Raw genomic sequence first — 25,000 nt, 5'->3', positions numbered from 1 at the left:
CGCTATTAGAAACAAAGAAAATAGTCTAACAGCGAACAAAGAAAATGAGAGGATTGAAGGGTTCCTCATATCAAAGAAAACAGCATCACCAAAAAGCACAGCTAGCAACAAAGGCCTAAGCTACGAATCTGATAACAGATTCGAGGCGCTATCGGATGACATGAGCCTTTCGGAAGAGGGGGACGATAAGGCCAACAAAGCCACAGCTAGTAACAACAACCAGATAACTCAGAAAATCCGAATGCCCCCTTTTTATATACAAAATGCTAATCTGAAGGACATAATCAACTTGCTTAACGAAAGCAAGATTAAGAAGGATTCATTTTTATTAAAACAAATCGATAGCGACATGACGAGACCGACAGCCAAAGATAGTGAAATATATGAAGAATGCAAAACCGTACTAAAAACGAATAACCAGAAATTCCACATATTCACGCTTAAACATACAAAAGGTAAGACCTTCGTGGTAAAAGGAATCAGGGGGGGATTCGACACTACGGACGTCTCAACAGCGCTTAACGCGCTCAATATGCGAAATGTAAATATTATTAAAATCAGCGAACTACTCTTTGACAAACAAAATATAGAAAAATACCACTTCATTATCCAAGTAGATTGCAATAGTGACCCACAGGAAGTAATAAAAAATAAAATACTACTCAACCAAAAAATAAGATGGTAAAAGACCCAAAATATTCCAGTGCAAAAACTGCCAAAGAGTGGGGCATGCCAGCTCTAATTGCAATATGGGGTACAGATGCGTAAAATGCGCCCAATCCCACGAACCGGGTAAATGTAAATTGAACAATTCCTCTGATAAAGAAAAACTGAAGTGCGCAAATTGTGGCCAAAACGGACATCCAGCTTCGTATCGAGGATACTCATTTATGAAAATGATAATAGACATTAAAAAAAAAAGAAAGAAATAAAAGATAAGCGGGTAATGGATAAAATCAATAAAGTTAATAAATTCACGGACCCAAAAATCTCATACGCGATCATAGTGAGGAACAATGAACAAAATAGCGATATATCAGAACAAGATAACTAGAGATCAGCCATTAACATGACCCAAGCAAATCACCAGAGTAGTCAACATAATTCAGTTCAACATCAGGAAATTAACGTCAATATAATAACTATAATAATATAAATCAAATATTAACTATGCTTAAGGATAGTCTGATGGAAATTAAGGCGCAAATACAAGAATTAAATAACAAAGTTACCCAAAACACTATGAGAATCGACTTCATAGTTCAATGGCAAATGGAATAAGGACTAACAAAAATATAAAAAACATAATGAAATTGACTGCTATAAATGTAAACTCGCTGTGTTCGTTAAAAAAGGGACTAGACTTACAAAAATACTTAGAAGAGCACAGTTACGACATTGCATTGATATCAGAAACTAAATTAAATAATAAGCACAAACCAAAATTTAATAATTCCAAAATAATCAGATCGGATAGAGCAATAAATACCAAAGGAAGGGGTACAGCGATTTTAATAAAAGATAAAATAAAATACATTAACATCACACAGCCAAAGAAATATAAGATACTAGAATACTCAGCTGTGAAAATATTGGTAAATGCAAACAAATCACTATTCATATTTAGCAACACAGTCATCAAAAAACACATTTATTTCGCAACTTGATCAACTATGTAGAGATTTCAGATTAGGGGACAACGAAATTTACTACATCATAGCGGGTGACTTAAATGCAAGAAACTCAATTTGGGGAGATAAGGCTACAAATGATAGAGGCAGACACCTACATCAATGGGAACAAGACAACGGCATTAAATTCAAATCAACAAACTCGGCAGCCAACCTCACATACATTAGAAGTAGCTCCTATCTTGACTACTTTATTGCGGACAGTAGAATAGAGATCTTGGACTTAATAAGTAATGAAATACAAACTAATCCATATGATTGTGATCACAACGCATTAAATTTTAAAATTGACACAGATACGCTTTTCCAAGGCATATCAATGGCACCACCCAGAGCAGCCATCTTCAATTTCAAAAAAGCGAATTGGCGTAAGTTTGCTAAACATGATTAATTCGATTGACTCGAAATTACAGAATAATAACCAGCTGCCCACAAATAAAAATCACTCAATAGAAGAAATAGATGAAAGCATTAAAAATCTCGAATAAATAATTACCAAGTCCATTAAGGAAATCATACCAAAAAATCAAGCAAATAAAAATGACTATTACCAAAAATGTTAGCAACAATATCAAAAAGTTACACTCAACAAAGTCCTTTTTAATAACGAGACTACATTTTATTAGATACCGAAGCCCATATAACCACAGCAATAAAAATATGCTATGGACTACTGGTGAGAACTATTTTAATTTATGCAGCTCCTACATTATTGAATACAGCTCCAACTATAATTAAAAAAATAAAAAGATTTGAAAGATCTTGCTTGAGATCATGCTTAAGAATGCACAGAACCGCTGAATCAGATTATAAAGAGAGAATAAAAAACGAGACCATTTACAACAATGTCGATATTAATAGAATTAACTGGTTTTTTTCTCAAAATAACCAAAAAATATTTTAATAACATTGATCGTACAAACAATAGCTTAATTACAGATCTTATTTCACAAGAAGAAGACAAAATTCTGAGTAAATTAAATTCAGGCTACATTCCAACGGAACTATTCATTTATTGTGACAAAAATGGTATAATCCAAGACCACAATAATCTTCCACTAAACTATCACTGCCGAAGATATTCTAAGAGCAACAAATTAATAGTATCCAGGATGAAGATAATCAGGAGAACTACGTTTTCTCGGAAGCACTACCGAATAGAGATTTAAATGATACTGATAGATTATGTACAAAATACTTCTGGCTACGAGAAGATGCAACATACATGGACGATCTACGCCGAAGAACAAGATTTAAACAATTTTAATTACTCAATATAGATATATCATAATATATCGATAAGAGATATCTTCTGCTCTAAAAAAAAAAAAAAAAGTGTGGTAGAGACTTATAACGTATAGATTAGTTGTACATAATGTATATATGCTCCTATTGTAAATATGCTCTCTCTGGGTGATTAAGTTACCTCAAATCACCCAGTCCTTATCCTATCCCCCTACCTTTAATTCTTAAGTATTATAATTTGTTATAGTTGGTAAAATTTTTTTTTATATTCATTATTTTTTATTTTACCCTTATATATTACCGATTGTTTTATGAACACTATAACACAGTTACAATATTAATTATAAAATTCTATATATTGATTGCCTATAGAGATTTATCTAACGATAACTAATAGCTATATTTTTATTAAAATAATGTAAAAAGTCTTCTAAGTAAGATTATACTTTTGTACCTTATATAAGGCTGTGTCAAATAAACTTACTTTTAAAAACAAACAAAAAAATCAACGAGCCACGTAATAATTATTAACTAATATTATTATTAAAATTTAATAATATATATATATATATATATAATTTAAATTACGTAAGTACTCTTACATTACGTCATAATTATTATCACATAATATATAATATAAAGTTTTGAGATCAAATTTTTTACACGAGAATAATTGAAAATATCTTGTTACGCGCGTAAAAATGTGCTTTATTCATTTAAAGGAAAAAAAAGATATCTCAAATTATGAAAAGAAAAAAGAAGAAAGAGAAATGAGGTTATCTCAAAGAAAATATTTGCCAATTTCTAAAAGAAATAAGTGAAACGTAGCCCGTAGTTTATTAATTCTTAGAAGAAGGAGATTAGAACGAAATTATTTTTAAAAATCTTTATGATAATCAACTTCAGAGAAAAAAAAAAGGAAAAGATATTAATTGATTCGCTTCACGGCACGTAACTGTGTGTGTGTGTGTAAGTGCGTATGTATGCTATTCGCAATCAATTATTATACACACATATATATATATATATATATATATATATATATATATACATACATACATATGTAGTTACTTTCACAGAGCGCGCTAATTTCAACTTTAATGAACAACTATCAAAAAGTGTTATAATGAAAGTTTTAATAATCCTGACATACGATGCGACACGAACAATTTGATTTCGATAAAAAAAAAAAAAGGAAAAAGAAAAGAAAATATCAAATCGATAAATCGCAAAATTCTAAACGATAACATAAAGAGAATTTGATTATTCGTGAAGTTAGTTAGATGAGGGGAAACATCTACGTGAATTTTCAAATGTCGTTTCTTTTTTCTTTTTGATTCGTACAATGTAGAAAAGAGAAAAACCGGATTTCGTTTATATTTGAAAAAAGCATACACAAATTGAAAAATAAATGATCGAAGATTGCTACTGCAGAAGGTGGTGAATGCTTCTATTCAAGGCCATTTCTAAAAGATGGACATCATCATCGAGCATAAGTAGATTTGGAAGGTAGAACGCAGACTCTTAAATTATTTTTTTTTTTTTTCTATTTCACATTATTTTTTCTTTTTCCTATCTTTTTTTTTTTTTTATCCTTATCACTATCTTGAATTTGTCAAATATCATAAAAACTTTCATGTATTATCATTAATTATTTTCATCATACCTCGTAAAAAAAGAAAACAAAATGAAAAAAAAAAGAATAAAAAAAAAAAAATAAGATAAATTAGCGTTAAAGTTATCTAAAGTAATTCTTTAGTAAATTATAGTCTGTTTGGCTCATAGTAAAAGGTAGACCACGAGATGACCTCATTTCAGAGTTTCGAAATGAAACGTCTTTACTTTTTCTTTGATAATAAAATGTATGAATACATGGATACGTACACGTATTTGAGAGAAGCCGCACTTAATTACTATATAATGTATCTATATATATATATACATACACATACGCACGCACACACATATTTTTCACAAGACATTACTGATATCAATAATGAATCATTGGTTATTTCATATATTTATCATTTAATCGTGAATTAATTTTTTACTAATTGTACGTGATTAATATCATATGCGTTGCTATCGCCTATTAAAGAACAATGAATTTACACGATAGAATTTTCTTCTCATCTTCGAACTTTCTCATCGAATAAAAATACAACTATGTTTATTCCTGTTTTTTTCCCCCTTAGAAAAAAATATAAAAATACAAATAAATAAATAAATATCATTTCTTTTCTTTTTTCTTTGTTTTCTTTTTTTCCTTTACCCACGTAAGACATTCCGTGAACATTGCGAAATTTCTCTTTCCTTTTAAAATATCATTAATTACAAATTAAAATGATACTCGTTCTTGTGAATTAAGTTATAGTTCGTTCGAATAATGAATTAATCATTCGTTTTTCGAAATTACGTCCTTAAGGCCGATTTCAACGGCACCGTTACGCTTGGCAAGCATGAATATTCCTTCTCTCGAACGTTTCCATGTGGCGGCAGTCACGTTCGCGATTTCTTCGCGATCGGAAGAGATATTTTCACTTGACGAAAGTGACACTAACGTCGTTGAATTATTCGTCGCTATCTTATCTATTTCACCATTGATATCTAAAATCGTAATACATTTCTTATAATTTTTATGGGACAAAAAAAAAAGAAAAAAGAAAAAAATTGTGTGGATTAATTATTAATTAATAAAAGCTACGCTATCATGGGTAGTACAAATACGAAGGAGCTTCAAAATTATCCACGGAATAACAGGATGTAAGTTAAAATTTAGATCATTATTTAATTCATGGCTTCATTATTTTTTATTTTTTTTTAATTAATTTATTTATTTATTTATTTATTTTTTCCAAATAAATCAAATTATATTCAGAAAAATCGGCATCCGATCTATATTATGCTAATCTAAGATAGCAATAACAAAACGTAACTATTTATTCGGTCGGTATTTTTAAACATGTAATATATATTTATTTCATAAATAAATGATCAATATTTATAACGAAATATCATTATGTGATATAAGTGATGCTTAAATCTGACACTTAATTATTTAATACTTAATAAAAATATTAATATATATATATATTCACAAATTATTTTTACGAAACATTTACCATTAATTAATAAAAATACAGACCAAATAAATACACGTGAAGTGATAAGAAAAAAATGTAATAAGACAAGTTTATCTAATGATCAGTCTTGATTCTCAATTCAATGCTAAGTTGTATTGAATTTATCCTTATCTACCATTTGAAATTATCGTAAGTCTAGCATTCGTATGAAATTATCCTTATCTAACATTATCCATCGTTTATATAAGTTCAGAAAAACGTATGCAGTTTTTTCTTCTTAGTTTTTTTTTTCTTAGAATAAAAAAAAAATATATATATATATACATAAGTGTTTAAGATATCAATTGAAATGCGGAATCATGATTCTGATATAATCTACTAATATCACGAAAGATTAGAATCGAACTCAAGGTTTCCTCGATTGATCAATATAAAAATTCGAGGAACAGACGTTTTTAACATCTTGATCGATTGACCTAGACATAACTAAAAATAGACTCTGTCGATTATACTTTGTATTATTAAATATATCAATCGTTACGTAATATCATTATTGGATTTGTTTATTTTTAACGTTGATAATGTAATTAGAAGATTTTCGTTTTGTTTTTGTTTTTATCAAAATCCTATAAAAGTAGAAAAGAAGATCACTCTCAAAGATGAATTTTCATATAACATAATTTTGTTCGACAATATTTTAAGATCGTTGACATTTACGATAATATGGTAATCATACGAATGCATGCATTCTAAACGATCTTCGAGAGTGAATACAAGTGGACCTGTCCTTTCTAATTCGATAGGATTAGCTCGGTTATTAACATGACTCTAGCCTTTCAAATATGTACGGTCGCAATAATATCAACGAAATTTCTAATATTTTACTTTTTTTTGATAATAGAAATTCATAGGAAATGAATTATTTCGCAATAATTTTACATAATATAAAAAATAACTTTCCTTGTAAATCATTTATATCTATCTATATATATATGTTGTGTGCATATATGTATGAGACGATTCAATTTCTGATCTATAGTTAATGTCATACGATCAACTTATAATTATTATACGTGAGATATCTTTCCGAGTGGAGATCAAATATTTTTTTTTTGTTATTATGTCTGTTATCATCGTTACTATGGTCTGGGAACTTAATCGTACGATTCTTGACCAACGTGCATTCGTAAGAAAAAAAAAAATAAATAAATAAATAAAAATCAAAATTATCATTCGTCATGAACGTTAATTATTAATCGCGGAAAGATCTGCAATGATCGAACTAATGAAATCATTCGTTAAAATGTTTTTTTTTTCTTTTTTTATAATAACGAATGATATTGCGAAACATCCAAAATTTTGTTGATCGATGATTACAAAAAATAAAAAAAAAAGACGAACAAAATAAATAAAGATACAAACAATAAATAAAAAAAAAAAAAAACAAAATTATTTTCAGAAGCATAATTAAAATTTGTGAATTAATATACGATAAACATGTTATATGTCTGACGTCTATCGATGATAATAATATTCGTTTAAAATCGTTATCAAAAGATTTATATGAAACTTATGTCGACTCGGATAATCACGTATTAGTCAACTTTAATCCAACTGAAAGACGATCGTTCGGGCAAAATTAGTCAGTATAACACGCGATGTCGAATCGAACGAGTGTGACAATGTCTTAGAAAAATTTTTTGTTATGACCTCGAAACGTTTGTTCGATCGATTAGTTGAACAATACTACTTTGTCTTTCACCGTCGTTCGACCAGTTTGATTCGTGCTACCAAAGACCTTGAACCTGTTACCTGTCAATACGATCAGCTGTTTAATAACGGGTAATTTTTCCATTATATATTTTCTCAAAGAAAGAAATTTTCAATGTCTTTTTTTATTTTATTTATTATTAATTTTTATTTTCCGTTTCATTTATTTTTTTTTATAATATTCGAAATAATCATATAATCTAAAGATATTTTTTAATGTACAGAATGCATGAATAATTTATATATATATATATATGTGTGTGTGTGTGTGTGTGTGTGTATATATAAAATAATGTGTAAAATATGTAGACTATAATATATATACATATGTATAATGAATATATATATAAAAAAAATATATATATAGTTAAATGTAGAAAATGTTAAATATAGTATCTAATTATAAATAAAGTCGTAAAGATATTCGTTATGTTATATTTTGTTTTATTTTCAAATATTTCTTTACATCAGATTACTAAAAATTAATAATATGATACATTCAAATTAATAATAATAAATTAATAATAATTAAATAATAATTAAATATTATATTAGACACTATCACCAGAGAATTATTATTTTTTTTCTTTTTATATATTGATACTACTATATATTATGGTATTTTATTCTTTATACACACACACACACACACACACACACACATATATATACAATAACAAAAAGCTACATAGTTTACATAAACTCTCTTAAAAGAGTGCATTTTATACGAGTTACGCATGTATACTAACGATTTTAGTAATCATCGTGCAAAGTGCACCGTCTGGTGCATCTATAGATTTATCATCAGTTATCGTGCTTTTAGTGTATGATAAATAATAAAATAGGTTGAAAAATAATGAGGAAGGACATGACTCTTTCAAAATGTCATAATATTTATCATTTTATGTTTACTATTGTATTATGGTTAAAAATTTTTTTTCAAATTAATACGATAAAAGATATATAAATAATTAATTTTACGAAACCAATTCAATTATATTAATGACCTTTCAAATGATATTTGTAAATTATTAAAAAATAATTACTCGTGCCCTCTGTATTGTAATTTATAAACAAAAAAATCATACGATTATATATACGTGAGGTGTAAGTCTATGCGGGTATACGCTAGATATGCAAGTGCACTTTTCTAAAAATATTCATATATATATATATTTACGTCTTTTATTATTTTATTTGGAATTTCGAATTAAAAGTCTTTTTAAAGTGGAAAGTTTCTTTGATCGATAGTATCGTAAATAATTTCACGATTATTCTACGTTTTGCATGAAACACCTCATCGCTCAATGGGCGACAATACACGACTGCGCATTGCACGGTCATACGCTAGAGAATCATCTGATCGTCTCCCAGTGACGTCTATATCGAGTAAGGTACCCATAGACAAAAAAAAAACTAAATTAAATTCGTCATTGCTCGTACGACATATTTTTTCGTTTTCGAAACTAAAGTCCATCGTATGTGTAAACGCAACGTTTTTTTTGTTTAATTTCATAAACAACGATATGTAAGAGAAAGATAAGATGAAAAAAAAAGGAAAAAAAAAATTAGTGAAAATATTTTAATATAAATTCCTTTAATATGAATTCACCTTTGTGTTCTCGTTCATTGCTATTCGAGAATTCACAATATTTTTTCCAAACTTAATTGAATTTTTCTAATAAAAATTCAATGATCGAGTAAAGCACAACAAACAAAAAGAAAAAAAAAAGAAGAAAAGAAGAGAAACTGTTTTTAAAAGATAAGATAAAAAATCATGAGGAAAATTAGCTCATTCAAAATGTGATTATGTAATCGTAATATATATTATATATATATAGTATCGTCTTACGTCAAGATAATTTGTTCTATATAAATCTCGATTTTCTTAACCTATTACATATTTATACTTTTCCTTAACTATATATTTATATTTCTAAAAATATATCTTCTGTCCCACTTCCAAAGGAAGAAAAAAAAGAAAGAAAGAAAGAAAGAAAGAAAGAAAGAAAGAAAGAAAGAAAGAAAGAAAGAAAGAAAGAAAGGAGCGTAACGTAACGTAACGTAACATAAATTCGAATAAGTACAATGAATTTCTAATGCCCACTAGTTCAAATCGATGCGTGTACGGCCTTGGGAACCTATACTTCATACTCCTCACACATTCTAACCTCACCTTGTCATGGCACTACTGCGTTCTACCCTACCGACGAGCATCTGCAATCTGTGTTCAGTCTCGCACTTCGTTTGCAGGATTCAAAGCAGTTCAAGAGTAGCTTCGAAGACCAAACAACCTTTGACGATGTCGAACCTCGAACGTGATCGTCTTGGTCAACCTGGAAGCGGTGATGCTCTGTGTCATGGCCTTCTTCGTGGTATCGATCATATCAAGAATCCTCAATTGAACAAGGTAAGACTTTCTTGTTGTTTTGCCTTTATCACATTAGAATTACTTGCTTGTATTAATGACAGATAATAATCGATGAACATATCGAGTTAAAATTTATATATTAAATTCGTCGATAGATAATATATTTATTAATTATCACAATGAATAAATAATCTAAATTGTGATTGTCATGGAAAATATAACGTTTATTATTATTCGCATTGTTAAAAAAATTTTTACTGTAACTTTTTGCAACGTAATCTATAATATGAATGCGCATAATAATCGTTTTGTAATCTACCATAAACCTGGTTAAACTTGTTGCTTAGTATTCCCCTTAACGATTTTATTTAGTTCTTAATATAATATATAGGGTGTGTCAAGAATTACTCTCGATCTGACGTATAAAATAATATATGTATAACTTGTTGCTTAGATCACCGTAATGATTTGCACTCTTAACTTCATTTCGTTCCGAACGGCCTATATAAGCGTGTATAACCAGATACAAGGAGCGTGTATATATATACTATCAAAAAATTGACGGTCAGATAGGAATAGAGCGTATCGAGCTGAGAATCTTACTCTTCAGCGTCGTTCAATTATAAATGAGTGGTGGTTTTCATTTACGGTAAAAAAAATTATTTTACAAGCGAAAGGGTTATAATATTATATATATATATATTTATATATATATATATATATATATGTGTTCATGTATTATATATATATATAATATTATATAATATATATACATATATATATATATATATATATATATATATATATATATATATATATATACGTATGTGTGTGTATATAGGGTGTATCGAAAATTAATGTCAATCTGATGATAATTTAATGAATTATCTCTAACGTAGTTTTATACAAATGATTTCTTCTTTTATAAATTACACAAAGAGAAGAAATTATTTATTATTTAAAATGGCAATAATTATTGAATCATACGATCTTTATCTACTTATATCGGTCAATGTCAATTCTTAATATGAATGAAATTATTTATATTCTTCGTATCAAATAGATAATTGTAGTTAATATGAGCAGTAAAAAAAAAAAAAAAATAACATAAAAAAAAAGTAAAAGAGAAAAGCTTCAATAGATTGAATATTAAAAAAAATTTTTTTTTTCTAGAAAGTGGTACTTCTTCGTATCTGACGCAATAAAGAAACAGTATTGTAAACTACATTTTGAGAGAATGTAAATTCGTTGAATCCATTCGCGACGACGCGATCAACGTCACGTAGGACTTCTGAAGATCATCTTTCTTTATACTTTTATGTTTCTTTAAATTCATACTTCAAGTATCATTTTTTCGTCCCTTTTTTTTTTTAATGAGTCAAGTGATCTCTCTCTCTCTCTCTCTCTCTCTCTCTCTCCGTTTCTCTCTGTAATCTATCAAAGATAGTCTCCATAAAAGTTAGATGATTTTTATCTGATTACACAATTGTTTGCAAAGATTATTACATTATTGAACTTATTTTATCTGATAGATAGTTAGATTAATTTCTTTGATTTTAACAATTATATTTTTGTCATTTAATTAATAATATTGTACTAACCAAATTAAAATTGTCATACTAAAAAAATTTTTACTTAATACAATTTTCGTTAAGGACAATTTTTTTTTCTATATTCATGGAATATATTTATGATAATGTACAGAATGTGTCAAAAGTTTTTAGATGATTTTGATAAAAATCAATTACTTAAAAAATCCAAATAATACATAATATACAAGGCTAATAAAACATTTTTTACAAGTGATATTTTTTGGATATTAAAAAATATTTTTTTATTTATTATTTTTATTAATTAATGATAAGTTTTTATGAAAAAAATAAATGGTTAATATTTATAATAAAATATCAACATGTAATCGTAACAGATCAATATAAATATTATTATTAAATATTATAAAAAATGTAAAATAATTGATAAAAATAAAATAATTTATAAATACTGATGATCTATTTAAAACATTGAAAAATTATTATTATTATTATTATTATTATTATTATTATATATATATATATATATATAAATATTTTAATTAAAATATTGACAGTTTTTATATTAATCAGTGTAACACCGTCAACTTATATTAAGTACTGTAATTTCATTATAAATACTGACCATTTATTTAAAAAATTGTTTTAAAACTTTTGAAAATACTGATTTAATAAATAGCAGCTAAAAAAAATTAGCCGTCTCAAAAAAAAAATCGATTTTTCGAAACATCTAGAGACTTTTGACCCATGTATTTGTATCTTCTGCACACTCATTGTATCTTCCTACTCGACGTTCATACAATCCTAATAACTATTCGATATTGCGCTTATTTTATCTCTCTTGAACTTTGTTCCAACGCATATTCACAAGTGTGTTCTATGCAAGGTCAAGCTGTACATATATAACTCATTGTTTTTCTTTATATAATATATTTAAGGAAAAATTACGGTTACAAATATGTGAAAAAAATTCGTAAAAAAGGAGTTACATGTGAGTTATTTAATATCAAATTTGTTCCTCTCAAAAATTTCTTTTATTTTACTTCGACATTCGTCAATAATGATTTATAATCGATTAATTTAAAAATATTAAAAATATTATTTAATTATTTACATAACAATTAATCTATGAACATTAAAATTAATTAAAAATAATTGTAAAATTAAAACTGACCATAGTCATATTCTTAACATAATTCTTAACATATAAAATATAATTTTTAACATAAATAAAATTCTTAACATAAATTGAAAACTCTAATAATAAGTGAACGTAAAGATATCTTGACATCTTCGTGACAAGAGAAATGCATTTTCTTATTCTTACGTATATTCATTTATAATTTGTTCTATATTAATTTGATGTAACTTAAGAAGTTAAACAAAAAAATAATAATAATAATAATAATTTACAGAACAAAATAAAACATTAGACATTATAAACATTTTCGTCAACTTCGCTATAGTGAAAGATATTAAATATCAAATCAATGATCACTGATTATAGTTACAACAAGATTCAAGTACTTACAATCCTCGGAATAATTCAATAATTTTGATTAATCAAATTATCGATTATTTTATAATTAACACATTAAGCTTATTGCTTCTTTGACTTTTATTAATCCTTTTCTTTTTTAACACATTTTCATTCGTGAAATGAGATCATTTTTAATTTTCAAAATATTTCCACAACGTCATAATGTATGATTGCAATAAGGTCGCGTGTTACTTTGCATCGAAGAAATCGTAGGGTTCCCTTTATCGATCGGTCAGACTAGCGACTTTCCGGAGGAGGGTCGCCAGCACGAGAGAGTGAAGAACCCCGGCAACCGTTTCCACGTTCACTTGTTTGTCATGGGATTTGAAATCTTCATGAAAAAGAAGAAGAGTAAAGAAAAATAGTTGTGTCATAAGTGAGCAAATTTTTTTTTTTTTCTTTACATGGAGACCGATTGGTGGAGTCTTAGTCCTGACAAGGCTCGTACACCGAATGTACCGGAAGCACTTCTTGCATTGGACGGAAGGGTATTATTTAAAAACATTTCTTTTCTTTCTCTTCGGTTCTTCTTTCTTTTTTTTTTTTTCCTTTGATTTTCATTGTTCAGTGACGATGCATCTTTTCAAAATTCACCATAATTGTCATGGCCTTGCACGTATCATTATTATTAATTCTTTTTTCTTTGCTTCAATTCTTGCTCCTTCTTTATCCTTTTGAACTTTCTTGCACTGAGATTTATGCCTACAATATATCAATGGAAGTCTTTTTTTTTTTTTTCCCTAGAAATTATTTACATGCAAAAAATGAAAATGTTATGGAAAATTAATATTTGCATGATACAGAGTTTAATAAATTAATAATAATTAAAAAAAAAAAAGAAGGTTTATTATGTCAGTATCTTAATACTGATACAATATATTTTTGCGCAATCATTTTGAGAAATAATATATTTTAGTATAATATCACAGAGAAAAACAATTTGTTGAATTAATTTATGATTATTCGTTTATCATTAAACTTAAGTTAATTACATTAGATAGTTAACGAAAAAAAACACAATATATATATATATATATATATATATAAAACTGAATTAGCAAAAAATAAGTTATATGATACATTAAAATGATTGACGTGAGTCTTACTTCCTAAATTCCACAATTTTGAAAATGAAATACGCTGACAGATGCACCTAGAATTCGAAATCAAATTTTATCGCTTTACGTATGTTCATTTTCAAAGCAAATTTTGATCATTTATTGAATTCTACGTATATATTTTATCTAACGTTATACGACTCGTATAATCATTCCATCGTCTATCTCGTGAAGTATTTCTATGACAGATTAAAAAACGAACGAACATACGAGTCATTATGATTAAGCTATCGTTCAAATCATCGATTTGTGGACTTGAATATCTCTCATCGGACTAGATTAGATGAGATAAAATTTCTGACAGCTATCTAACTCGATGAAATTAAACAAAAATCTTCCACTCATAATCCTCACTTCTGTACATCAATATTCTCCTGTAAAATGACCTATAAAAATTTCAACGGTAGAGTTAATATATAAAATATATTATCAGACGTAACAATAATTTTTTTTTGAATTATAATCTCAAATGCATGTACACATTTACATATTTTACTTGAATAAAAATGAGAAAAATTTGAACGAGAACTGATAAATAAAATAAATTATTAGATGGCAATAATTTTTTCGATCTGATCTGTATAATAAATTATTTTTTTTAAAAAACATCAAAATTCTATTTTAATTTCTGACAGATTTATGTTCGGAAAAAAAAAAATATATATATATAAACATGCATGATTAAAACTTCCTCCTGAAAATGAAATTTGTTAAATAATATAAATAATCGAAAATAAAATAATAATTATTCCTAATTATTATAATCTAATTTAAATAAATCCAAATGTTAATTCAAGGTTTTATCCTTATTTAAATTTTTTTTTTTTTTTTTCCAAAAAAATATGCATCCACATGTATTAAACTTCCAAGGGAATATATCTGCAAAGGTCGATGTCTTATAGATATTACGATTTATAGAAGTCGATTAGTATTGTAGTCGGTGAGTCGTTTAGCGGACGACAAGTATCAAACGTAGTCTCGTTGTCATTGACCGCTTCCGACGTCTATGGAAAAATACAAGTATATATTTCTTTCCTCTCTTCCTTTCTCTTGAAATAAAATTATTCTTTTAATATCAACAATCACAATTGTTCCTACTTAACCTTGTCTTATGAAATAAATTTCAAAGGTTTTTGCATTAAAAGAAGCAAAAAATAAAAAAAAAATAAAAAAATTTGCAAAAATTAAGAAAACAAAAAAAATACTAACAAAAAGACAATCTAATAATAGTATAATACAAACATGTATGCTTTAATAATAACAACATTGATTGTTTGATCCGACTTTTGCTCTACGATTTGCGTAAAAAAAACAGAGAGAGAGAGAGAGAGAGAGAGAGAGAGAGAGAGAGAGAGAGAGAGAGAGAGAGAGAGAGAGAGAGAGAGAGAGAGAGGCAATTTCAAAAGGAAATTGTCGAGACAACGCAATTATACTACCCATGATTATGCTAGTTATTGTAATTGTTGCATAAACACATTCAAGTTATTTTAATTTTAATGATTTCTAGAATTATGATGATACGTAAAATTTGATAAAACTTTTTATGCAATTTATCGTACTTTGATCCGAATTAAACGATTTTTTTTTGAGGATTAAAAACTTTCTCTCAAAATATATATATAAAGATAAAATAAATATAGAGAATAAATGTATTTGAAGTTTTATATTTTCATATGCCTAATATATAAACGTCATTGATATATAAATAGAAGGAAATTTACAAAGGCAACGGTCTAGGTCGATTGATAGTTTTCTTTCTCATGACATAAAAAAAATCATGAATTATATCAAACATCGTTAATATAATCATGAATTATATTAAACTTTTGCAAATGACTGAGTTAATGAAATCGTACCTGTTTATATAGATGACGTTACGAATTAAAGAACAAGACGCATTTATACTATTAGAGATGTTAAAAACAACACCATTGTGAGATATCAAAAGAACAAATCTATTTCAGTTAATTAAAATCACAGATACACGCATTTGTTTTTTTTTTATTTTTATTTTTATTTTTTTAACAAAAATAAAATTTTTTTTTTATGTTGTTTGTTTTAAAGAATAAAGTTTTAAAATGTGACCTCATAAAGAGCGAGGCCCCAATTGCATGATTAATATGGCCCTGATCGTGGACAGATTCCATGTTAGAATTTAATATTTTGCATTCTTTTTATTTAAAAATAATCGTGCATATTCCCGACGTTAAATTCGATCGAGAAACATTGAAATGAGAACACCTGAATTTATTACTTTTTTTTGTATGCATTAATACGAGGAAAACTTTCAAGGAAAAGAATTAATGAAAAGAAAAAGGAACTTTTTTCTTTTCAATTTAAGAAAAATATTTTCATTTTTCATTTCTTATATAATTCTTTTCAATTTTTTTTCTTTTAACTTTTTTATTAATCTTTAAAAAATGTGTTTTAAAATTAAAAAAAATAAAAAGGATTGTTTTAAACTAAAAAAATTTTTTCTTAATTTTATTTCATTTATTTTTTTTATTTTCTTCCTTTTATTTCAATGATCAAGATATTCAAATACCTTTTAATAAAATCACTCACATTGCACATTACATCATCGAACAAAACATACTTTGATTATAGAAAATATTCAAACCATTACATAAGAAATCTTATATAATGTATCTCTGCAACGATTATAAACATATCTTTGTGATTGATATATCCTTAGAAACATTAATCGTAGAAATCGTGAAAAATATATACCCTAGGGGTAATTTTTTCGAAATGAAGTCACTATATGTATTTGCCTTATGGCCGACAATAAAGAATAACGACTATAATATATATGAAGTATACTTTCCTTTTTGTAGAAAAAAAATCAATGATTACGACATAACTGGGTCAACGAACGGATTAATTCTAATTTCTTATCAATTTGAATATTGTACCTTTAAATAAACTCTTACATTACGATTAACGTAATATAAGATTATGGCGAACGTTGTTGATTCAGCAATATAATATTATTGATTGAAGATCAAAAAGAAGGAAAAAAAAAATATATTTATATATAATTTTTTATCTTCAGGGAATGGCCTTTAGCATAGAAGAAAGACAGTTGCTTGGTATACATGGACTTTTACCAGCCGCTGTGAAGACTCAGGAGGAACAATTAGAACTTTGTCGTTTGAATTTGGAACGTTATCCTGATGACCTTCTTAAATATATATATCTCATAGGCCTACTGGTATGTATTTATTCTCTAAAATAATTCTCTAAAATAATTCATTAAAATAATTCTCTAAAATAAATAATCATAGGTATCGTCCAATAGAGACATGTTAATATATTTTTTCTTTTTCCTGGATTTGTTTTTTTTTTATACGATTACTACAGAATTCATTGTTTTATATTTTAGGACAGAAATGAAAAATTGTTTTACCGTTTACTTATGAACAACGTCGAGCAAATGATGCCATTGGTATATACACCAACGGTTGGTCTAGCTTGTCAAAAATTTGGTCTGATTTATCGCAGACCACGTGGATTATTCATAAGTATACACGACAAAGGATATATTTATGATATATTGAAAAATTGGCCTGAACACGATGTACGTGCTATCGTTGTTACCGATGGCGAAAGAATACTTGGACTCGGTGATTTGGGAGCACACGGTATGGGAATTCCTGTAGGAAAGTTGGCTCTTTACACGGCCTTAGCTGGTATTAAACCACACACTTGTCTTCCGATAACACTTGATGTTGGTACTAATACACAGGTAAGATTTTGGTTTTTTTTCCTTCTTTCTTTTTAAAAATTAATTTTCATTTAGTATTTAACAATAATAATAATAATAATAATTATTATTATTATTTACAGTCATTATTGGACGATCCTCTTTACATTGGACACAGACATAAACGTGTCACAGGTCAGGAATACGACGAATTTCTGGACGAATTCATGAAAGCAGTAGTAAAACGTTACGGACAAAATACCTTGATACAGTTTGAAGATTTTGGAAATGCTAATGCCTTTAGATTATTGATCAAGTATCGAAAACATTATTGTACATTTAACGATGATATTCAAGGCACAGCATCCGTAGCTGTAGCTGGTCTCTTAGCATCTCTTCGAGTGACGAAAACGAAGCTTCAAGAAAATACTATTGTTTTCCTAGGAGCGGGAGAGGTTTGTATATAATTGAATGAAATTCAATAATAAATATCAGTAATAAATATCAATCATAAATATTGCCTTTATTACCTGTGATAACTTGACGATTATTCAGGCTTCATTAGGTATAGCTACGTTATGCGTAATGGCGATGCAGAAGGAAGGTATAAGCGAAGAGGAAGCAAAGAGTAAAATCTGGATGATAGACTCAAAAGGATTGGTTGTTAAGGATCGTCCAAGTGGTGGAATTACGGAACACAAATTGCAGTTTGCCAGGGAAGAAAAACCTGTGGAGAAATTATTGGACGTTATTAAAATCGCTAAACCAACTGTATTGATTGGTGCCTCAGCGGTAGGAGGTGCTTTTGATGAAGAAATATTAAAAGAAATGGCATCCTATAACGAAAGACCTGTGATCTTTGCTTTGAGTAATCCAACTAGCAAAGCCGAGTGTACGGCTGAGCAAGCTTACAAGGCTACAATGGTAATATATTTATAAACGTACATTTGTTGTTCTTTAGAATTTATACCATGAATCATTTTATCGATCATTAATTATTTTTATAACTTACACAGGGAAAATGTTTGTTCGCGAGTGGCTCGCCCTTCCAGCCAGTCAAAATCGATGACAAAACTTTTTATCCTGGTCAAGGAAATAACAGTTATATATTCCCTGGAGTAGCATTAGCTGCAATTTGCGCTGGTATGCGAATTATTCCTGAAGAAACGTTTCTTATCGCTGCCGAAGCCGTTTCCAACTTGGTAACGGAAGAAGATTTGAACAAAGGTACTTTGTATCCACCTCTGGCAGATATACAAAAATGTTCCTTGTGTATAGCAACTAGAATTATGGAATACGCTTATCGTTCCTGTAAGTAATACATACTAAGATACCATATAAAACTTTTTTTCTCTCGTAAAAAGGAACACTAATTGTATAATCGTTATTAATTTTTTTCTTTTTTCTTCCTACAGCATTCGCAACCGTTCTACCAGAGCCTAAAGACCACATGGAATTCATTAAAGCACAGTTATACGATACAGAGTATAAGTCATCTTTTCCACCAACTTATAAATGGCCAAAAGCTTAAATCTTCATATAAAAATATCGTGTTCAACACTTAATATCGTATATAAAGTTTCGAGTTAATTAAATTATAATTTAAAATTATATTATTCGACTTAATAATTGTTACGAGAAAGCCTGTTGATCGGGCAAATGTATCTGTATAAATGAAAAAAGGAAAAGGTGGACAATGAAATTATCAATCAAAATTTGTCTCTTACGATAGAGGACCAAAAGTTATAACTTATTCTTAATTCTCTCTTGTTTTTTTTTGTTTTTTTTTTGTTTTTTTTGTTTTTTTTTTTTTTTGTAAATTATCCACGTTTTTTTGGTATGGTACAATTGTATTAATTGATAGAAATAAAAAATTTTAATTCGATTATTTCGAAGAAACGCATTTTTATTACTAATCGGAACAGTACTTTCTGTTAATTAGGCATTCTCCTCCTATCGTGGTAAATGAGAGCAGCTAACAACTTAAAAATTCTTTCGCGTTTTATAATAATAAACTAAGAACAAAGAGAAAAACACTTGCGTTAGTACTACTTCTCGTGACGACATAACACTAGTCGAGAAATGCTTTCGTACATGTAAATATAATAAACACGTATCTCACACACATCGTCAAATGAGGTAAGACCCGAGATATATATATATATATATACACATATACATTGTGTGTATATATACCTATATATATATTTATATATATATATAGAGAGAGACGATATTATATCCTCGTTGTATTTGCGTCAATAGAAGAACAAATGACCTTTTATTCTTTTTTTTTTCCCTTAAACGCAAGAGAGTACAATAATAAATTCAAGGGTAATCAAGTTGTTCCATAAAAAATGATAAAACTCGATATATATCCGATCAAAGAAATGAATAAATACGTTTTCTCTGCTTTTCAAGATAATAGAGCGATACACCATTATGATGTTATCTTCATCCAGAGCATTGTATCGCATAAAAATAATTATATCACTTAGATATTTGAACGATAAAGTATATGTATTTCATGATAATGGGATTGGCATTCATTTTTAATTTCTCACGCACTGCACTCGTCGCTCGCTCGCTCTCTCTCTCTTTCTCTCTTTCTCACTTTCATTCTCACTCTTTTTCTCGCTCTCTTTTTCTATATAACTTCTTTTATTCATCAAACACATACGCAATTGTCTACCGTCTTATATTCTAAGAATCCGATACTTACTACTACAGCTCGGCACGGTCATTATAACAAATAGATTATAAACTACAAATTCCCCCCTCTCACGCCCGCCCCCGGCTCCCCTCCCAAGTAATCTTTTTTTTCTTCTTTTACTTCAAACTTTGTTCATCTATATAATAACATCATAATAAAATTAAAGGCAAAATGTACAGAAGAGTGTTTTATAGAAAATGTGTGTTTTACAATTTTGGGACTCTGTTACGCTAAACTGAGCAGACACACACACACACGCATATAACAGACTGGTTTCCGATACCAGTAAGTTAGAGAAGAGGACCTTGGTGCGTTTGAAATTTAGCATTATTATTATTATTTATTATTTATTATTATTACTATCATTATTATTATTACTATTATTATTACTATTATTATTATTATTATAATTATTATTATTATTGGTGGTCCAAGAAATAAACCACGAGATATTAACGCGCGTCAAGATCGACCCGGTGAAAAAAGGCCCTACGAATCGTCGAGATATATCACACGTAATACAGACGCATTACTACTACTACTACATGCGCATGTAAAACGTTCCCGATCAAAGTTCAAATTCCACCACATTTGGCTTAACAGTTTCCTCCGTCCGTCCCTTTTATACCCCCGTCGCTGCTGCATGCTGCTATCGCACAGTACTCGCTTTCTTTTTTTTTCTTCGCCTAGTACCAAAATTTTCTTTATAGGCTCTATATGAATATGAATTTCAAAAAAAAAAAAAAAACAAAAAAAAAAAAAAAAAACAAAAAAGGAAGAAAAGAACATGCAGCGCTCATTATTATTTAATTTTGTTTATTCATTCAATCATTTATTTATTTTTTTTTTATTTCCTTTCGTTCTTTTCTTTCGAATCATTTTTTCGTGGGTATCTTCGTGCAAAGTATTTCACGTAACATAATGTCATCGAGTTTTTCTCAAGCAAAAATAACAACGACGACAATAACTAAGAACAATCATCGTTGAGAGACTCAAGGAAAAATGAGATAAAGAGAAAGCGAGTACAAAGACGTAGGGCAGTAATATCGTTGAAAATGGATAATTATTATTATTATTATTCTTATTATTATTATTATTATTTTTATTATTATTATTATTATTATTATTAATATTATTAGTGTCTGTCCAGTACGGAAGTCGGTCCCTTTCCTAGCTTCATCGAGAGAGCGAGTGCGATCGTTCATGACTTTGTTGTGAATCACCGGCTGCACGTGGATCGGTTAATCTCTGATGCGCTGGAAGAGAGTCGAAAAATGGATGTTGCAAGGCATCCTTCAGTGCTATCCTTTGGGATGGCTCATACTCCAGCATTCTTTTAATAAGATCGAATAGTTGTCGATGCTCATCGTCGTCCGACAACAAATAACGCTATATGCGAATGGAATAAATTATTTTTTTTTTTTTAAGATCAAAAAAAATAAATATATATTGCAAATTTTTTTATAAGTCGTTAAACGTTCGAAAAAAAAACCGAAAAAAATTATTTTTTAACAATAGAATCAAGGATTAACTTACGTATAAAGGTTTACAATTGTCACGAACATATCTGCCGGCTGAACTTTTATCATCCCAATCTAATTTACCGTAATAGAAGTACTTCGTCTTCGTTTTCCTTGCCATACGATGTGGAATTGTACCTAATATACGTTCCATCATTGCCAAATGTTCACGATTATCGTGCGTTTGGAATAAGGTTATACCCAGGTACAATTCGAATAGAATGCAACCAATGGACCATACATCGCAAGGTTGAGACCATCCTAATTCTACGAGAAGAACAAAAAAAAAATATATATTTCGTTTTAAATGTATCATCAGAGAAAAGAAAAAAAAATGATTTCCATTATACATCGAATCGGTCAATAAGTAATGTCAGAATTTTCAATATAAAAAAATTAGTATTATTTATTTGAGTTATAAAATGGTAAAAAGTGTTTCGCTCAAACAATATATTCTATAACATTATTTACTTAGATAAGAAATACTAAACGATTTCAATAAAAAAATAAAAAAGAAAAAAAGTGTTATTTATTTATATATAAAATATTATAAATGTTCGATTACAAAAATACTATATATAGCATTACTTACTAACATATATGATAGGAAAGCTTTTTTTTTTTAGAATAAAATAATACTAATAATAATGTAAATTTATTTAGATATGATATCAAAACATTGTTTCAATAAAAAATATTGTATAATAATGTCTGTTATTCAAGTAAATACCAAATACTCTAGAAACTTAAAAAAGAAAAAAGTTTATTTAAAAATAAACTAATAAAAATTCCAACCAATTTTCCTTATTTGCTAACTCAAATATTTATATTAACTTACCTAAAATAACTTCAGGCGCCCTGTAATGTCTTGTACTAACAATTGTGCTATGGTGTTCATGGTCAAACGTAGCACTGCCAAAATCGATTAGTCTGATGTCGGTCCTTTTAACGCGCCTCACATCCTTTCGCTTAAAAAGAAAGAACTTTTTGAAAAAGTTTAGCAAAGGATCATCTTTGCGTACGTACCGGTCGAGAAACAGAAACAGTTTTTTTGAAGCAAGAGAGAGCTCGTATAATGCATGACGAATAATTAACATTAAAAAATGACTCACCTTTTTACTATTGTACGTGCTTTCGTAATCGGAATCTACGAATAAGATATTTTCGGGTTTAAGATCTGTGTGCGTAAGTTTGTTGTCGTGTAAAAACTTGACTGCATAACAAAGCTGATAACCCATATGCCTAACATGTTCCAATGGATAAGGTTGATAATTGTTGTCTCTCTGTAACATATTATTTTTCTTCTTTTTAGCAAAATAAACAGTAAATAAAATATGAGTATTATTTCTTTTAATAACATTTCGTTATAGATTATATATTTACCAAAAAATCGAAAACGCTCAGTCCAAGCATCTCAAAGGCGATACACATATGTCCATGATAATTGAACCAGTCTAACATTTTGACGCATAAACTGAAACACACAGATAGATACAAAGGTAAAATTAAAATAGAGTTTAAACGAAGAAAGAAAAAAAAAAGAAAAAAAAAAAAACAAAATTAGAAAAAACTAAAACGAGCGAACAGTAGATTTCGCAAAAAGGGATTGCACTGTTGCCCTCCTCTCGAGGCCGATGTAATTGCATTTCAAATACTAACTGATGTCCCTCAGGATCCTTAGCGGCTATCTTCTCCAGAGCATTGATCTCAAGCTTCGCAGCTTCTCGATACTTCTCGACGTTCTTGATAATCTTGAGAGCCATTACGTGATCCCTGCGTGTGAAAAGTAATCAAATCGTTAATGAAACAACGAAAAACGAATGAAAATTCAATCGACCATATTTATGCTCTCGATCGAGCGGCATTCTTTTTTCCTTTCTTTGTCTCTTTCATTTTTCTTTTTCCTTCTTGAACAACAAAAATGTCGAGATGGTTAAAAAAAAAAAAAAAAAGAAGAAAAAAAGGGTGAGGGAAAGAAAATAAATTTTTTTTCTGTTCAAATTAAAAATAGACGAGATAGCCGAGAGTGAATTTTCATCCCCCTCTAAGCAATTTCGTCGTTCGATTTTTCACCTACGACGGTTTTTGCAAGACGCCGTCAAGAGAGCGTATACGACAGTTGCCTGGTAAAACAAAGTGCAAGGCCATCCTATTATTGCGACTACTCGCGACGACAGTACAGAGAGCATGTCTATTTCTGATATCCCAAAGGCGATTCGTGTTTCCACATACAATATGCCATTTAGGATGTACGTTAGTAGTGTATATCTCCTCTGTGTTTTTTCGTGTGTGCCTTTACTCCTGGGGCTTGTAAGACTCGCGAGCGCAAAAAGATAAATAGAAGAAGAAAATTTATGATAATAACAATGTATGTATGCATGTATATGTATCTATGTATGTATGTATGTATGTATGTATGTATGTATGTATGTATGTATGTATATAAAAATGATATGTCCAAAGAAGTAAAGGATATACGCGCGAGTAGGTTACCTACGTAGGTGTTTATGTGAGCTGGCACTTACATTTGCATGTCCTTAACCTTGACAACTTTTCCAAAAGTACCCTCTCCTAGGGTGGCCAGTACTTTATCTGCAATGTAAAAAACAGGGTAAGTTATACGGCGCGACACAGACCTTGCGCCCACGAAAGATCTCTCGTTCTCGATTACCGTGTATTGCGTTATTGTGTAC

General features: G+C 28.6%; 2 protein-coding genes across 10 annotated transcripts in view; one reads left to right on the top strand and one right to left on the bottom strand.

Annotated features, from left to right (window-relative positions):
- The first annotated feature begins 5,444 nt into the window (after nt 1-5,444).
- LOC124422445 (NADP-dependent malic enzyme) lies at nt 5,445-19,816 on the top strand. 4 transcript variants are annotated; one of them, XM_046958892.1, is made up of 8 exons: nt 5,445-5,699; nt 10,043-10,199; nt 17,424-17,582; nt 17,754-18,116; nt 18,218-18,529; nt 18,630-18,998; nt 19,091-19,385; nt 19,490-19,816. In XM_046958892.1, exons 1-8 carry the CDS (start codon nt 5,647-5,649, stop codon nt 19,603-19,605), a joined length of 1,824 nt encoding a protein of 607 aa, XP_046814848.1. In that variant the 5' UTR covers nt 5,445-5,646; the 3' UTR covers nt 19,606-19,816. The 4 variants fall into 4 exon arrangements, with proteins under 4 accessions (XP_046814848.1, XP_046814845.1, XP_046814847.1 ...); XM_046958889.1 differs by lacking the exon at nt 5,445-5,699 and adding an exon at nt 7,655-7,861; XM_046958891.1 differs by lacking the exon at nt 5,445-5,699 and adding an exon at nt 7,746-7,861 and having other exon boundaries at nt 9,900-10,199.
- A 143-nt stretch (nt 19,817-19,959) lies between these two features.
- Nucleotides 19,960-25,000, bottom strand: part of LOC124422442 (dual specificity protein kinase CLK2) — a 15,349-nt gene continuing 10,308 nt past the window's right edge. The window contains exons 3-9 of one of the 6 annotated variants that reach the window (XM_046958861.1): nt 24,833-24,899; nt 23,967-24,080; nt 23,691-23,781; nt 23,420-23,608; nt 23,146-23,290; nt 22,324-22,574; nt 19,960-22,176 (exon numbers count right to left, since the gene is read on the bottom strand). In XM_046958861.1, the coding sequence (XP_046814817.1) occupies nt 21,964-22,176; nt 22,324-22,574; nt 23,146-23,290; nt 23,420-23,608; nt 23,691-23,781; nt 23,967-24,080; nt 24,833-24,899 (1,070 nt within the window). In that variant the 3' untranslated portion in view covers nt 19,960-21,963. Of the gene's footprint in view, nt 22,177-22,323; nt 22,575-23,145; nt 23,291-23,419; nt 23,612-23,690; nt 23,782-23,966; nt 24,081-24,832; nt 24,900-25,000 lie in introns of all 6 variants that reach the window. The other 5 variants (XM_046958860.1, XM_046958863.1, XM_046958864.1 and 2 more) reach the window with 5 other exon arrangements.

This window comes from Vespa crabro, chromosome 3, assembly GCF_910589235.1.
Source record: "Vespa crabro chromosome 3, iyVesCrab1.2, whole genome shotgun sequence".
Lineage (NCBI taxonomy): Eukaryota > Metazoa > Arthropoda > Insecta > Hymenoptera > Vespidae > Vespa > Vespa crabro.
Note: the sequence above shows the minus strand (reverse complement) of the source record. Positions and strands in the feature narration are given on the sequence as shown.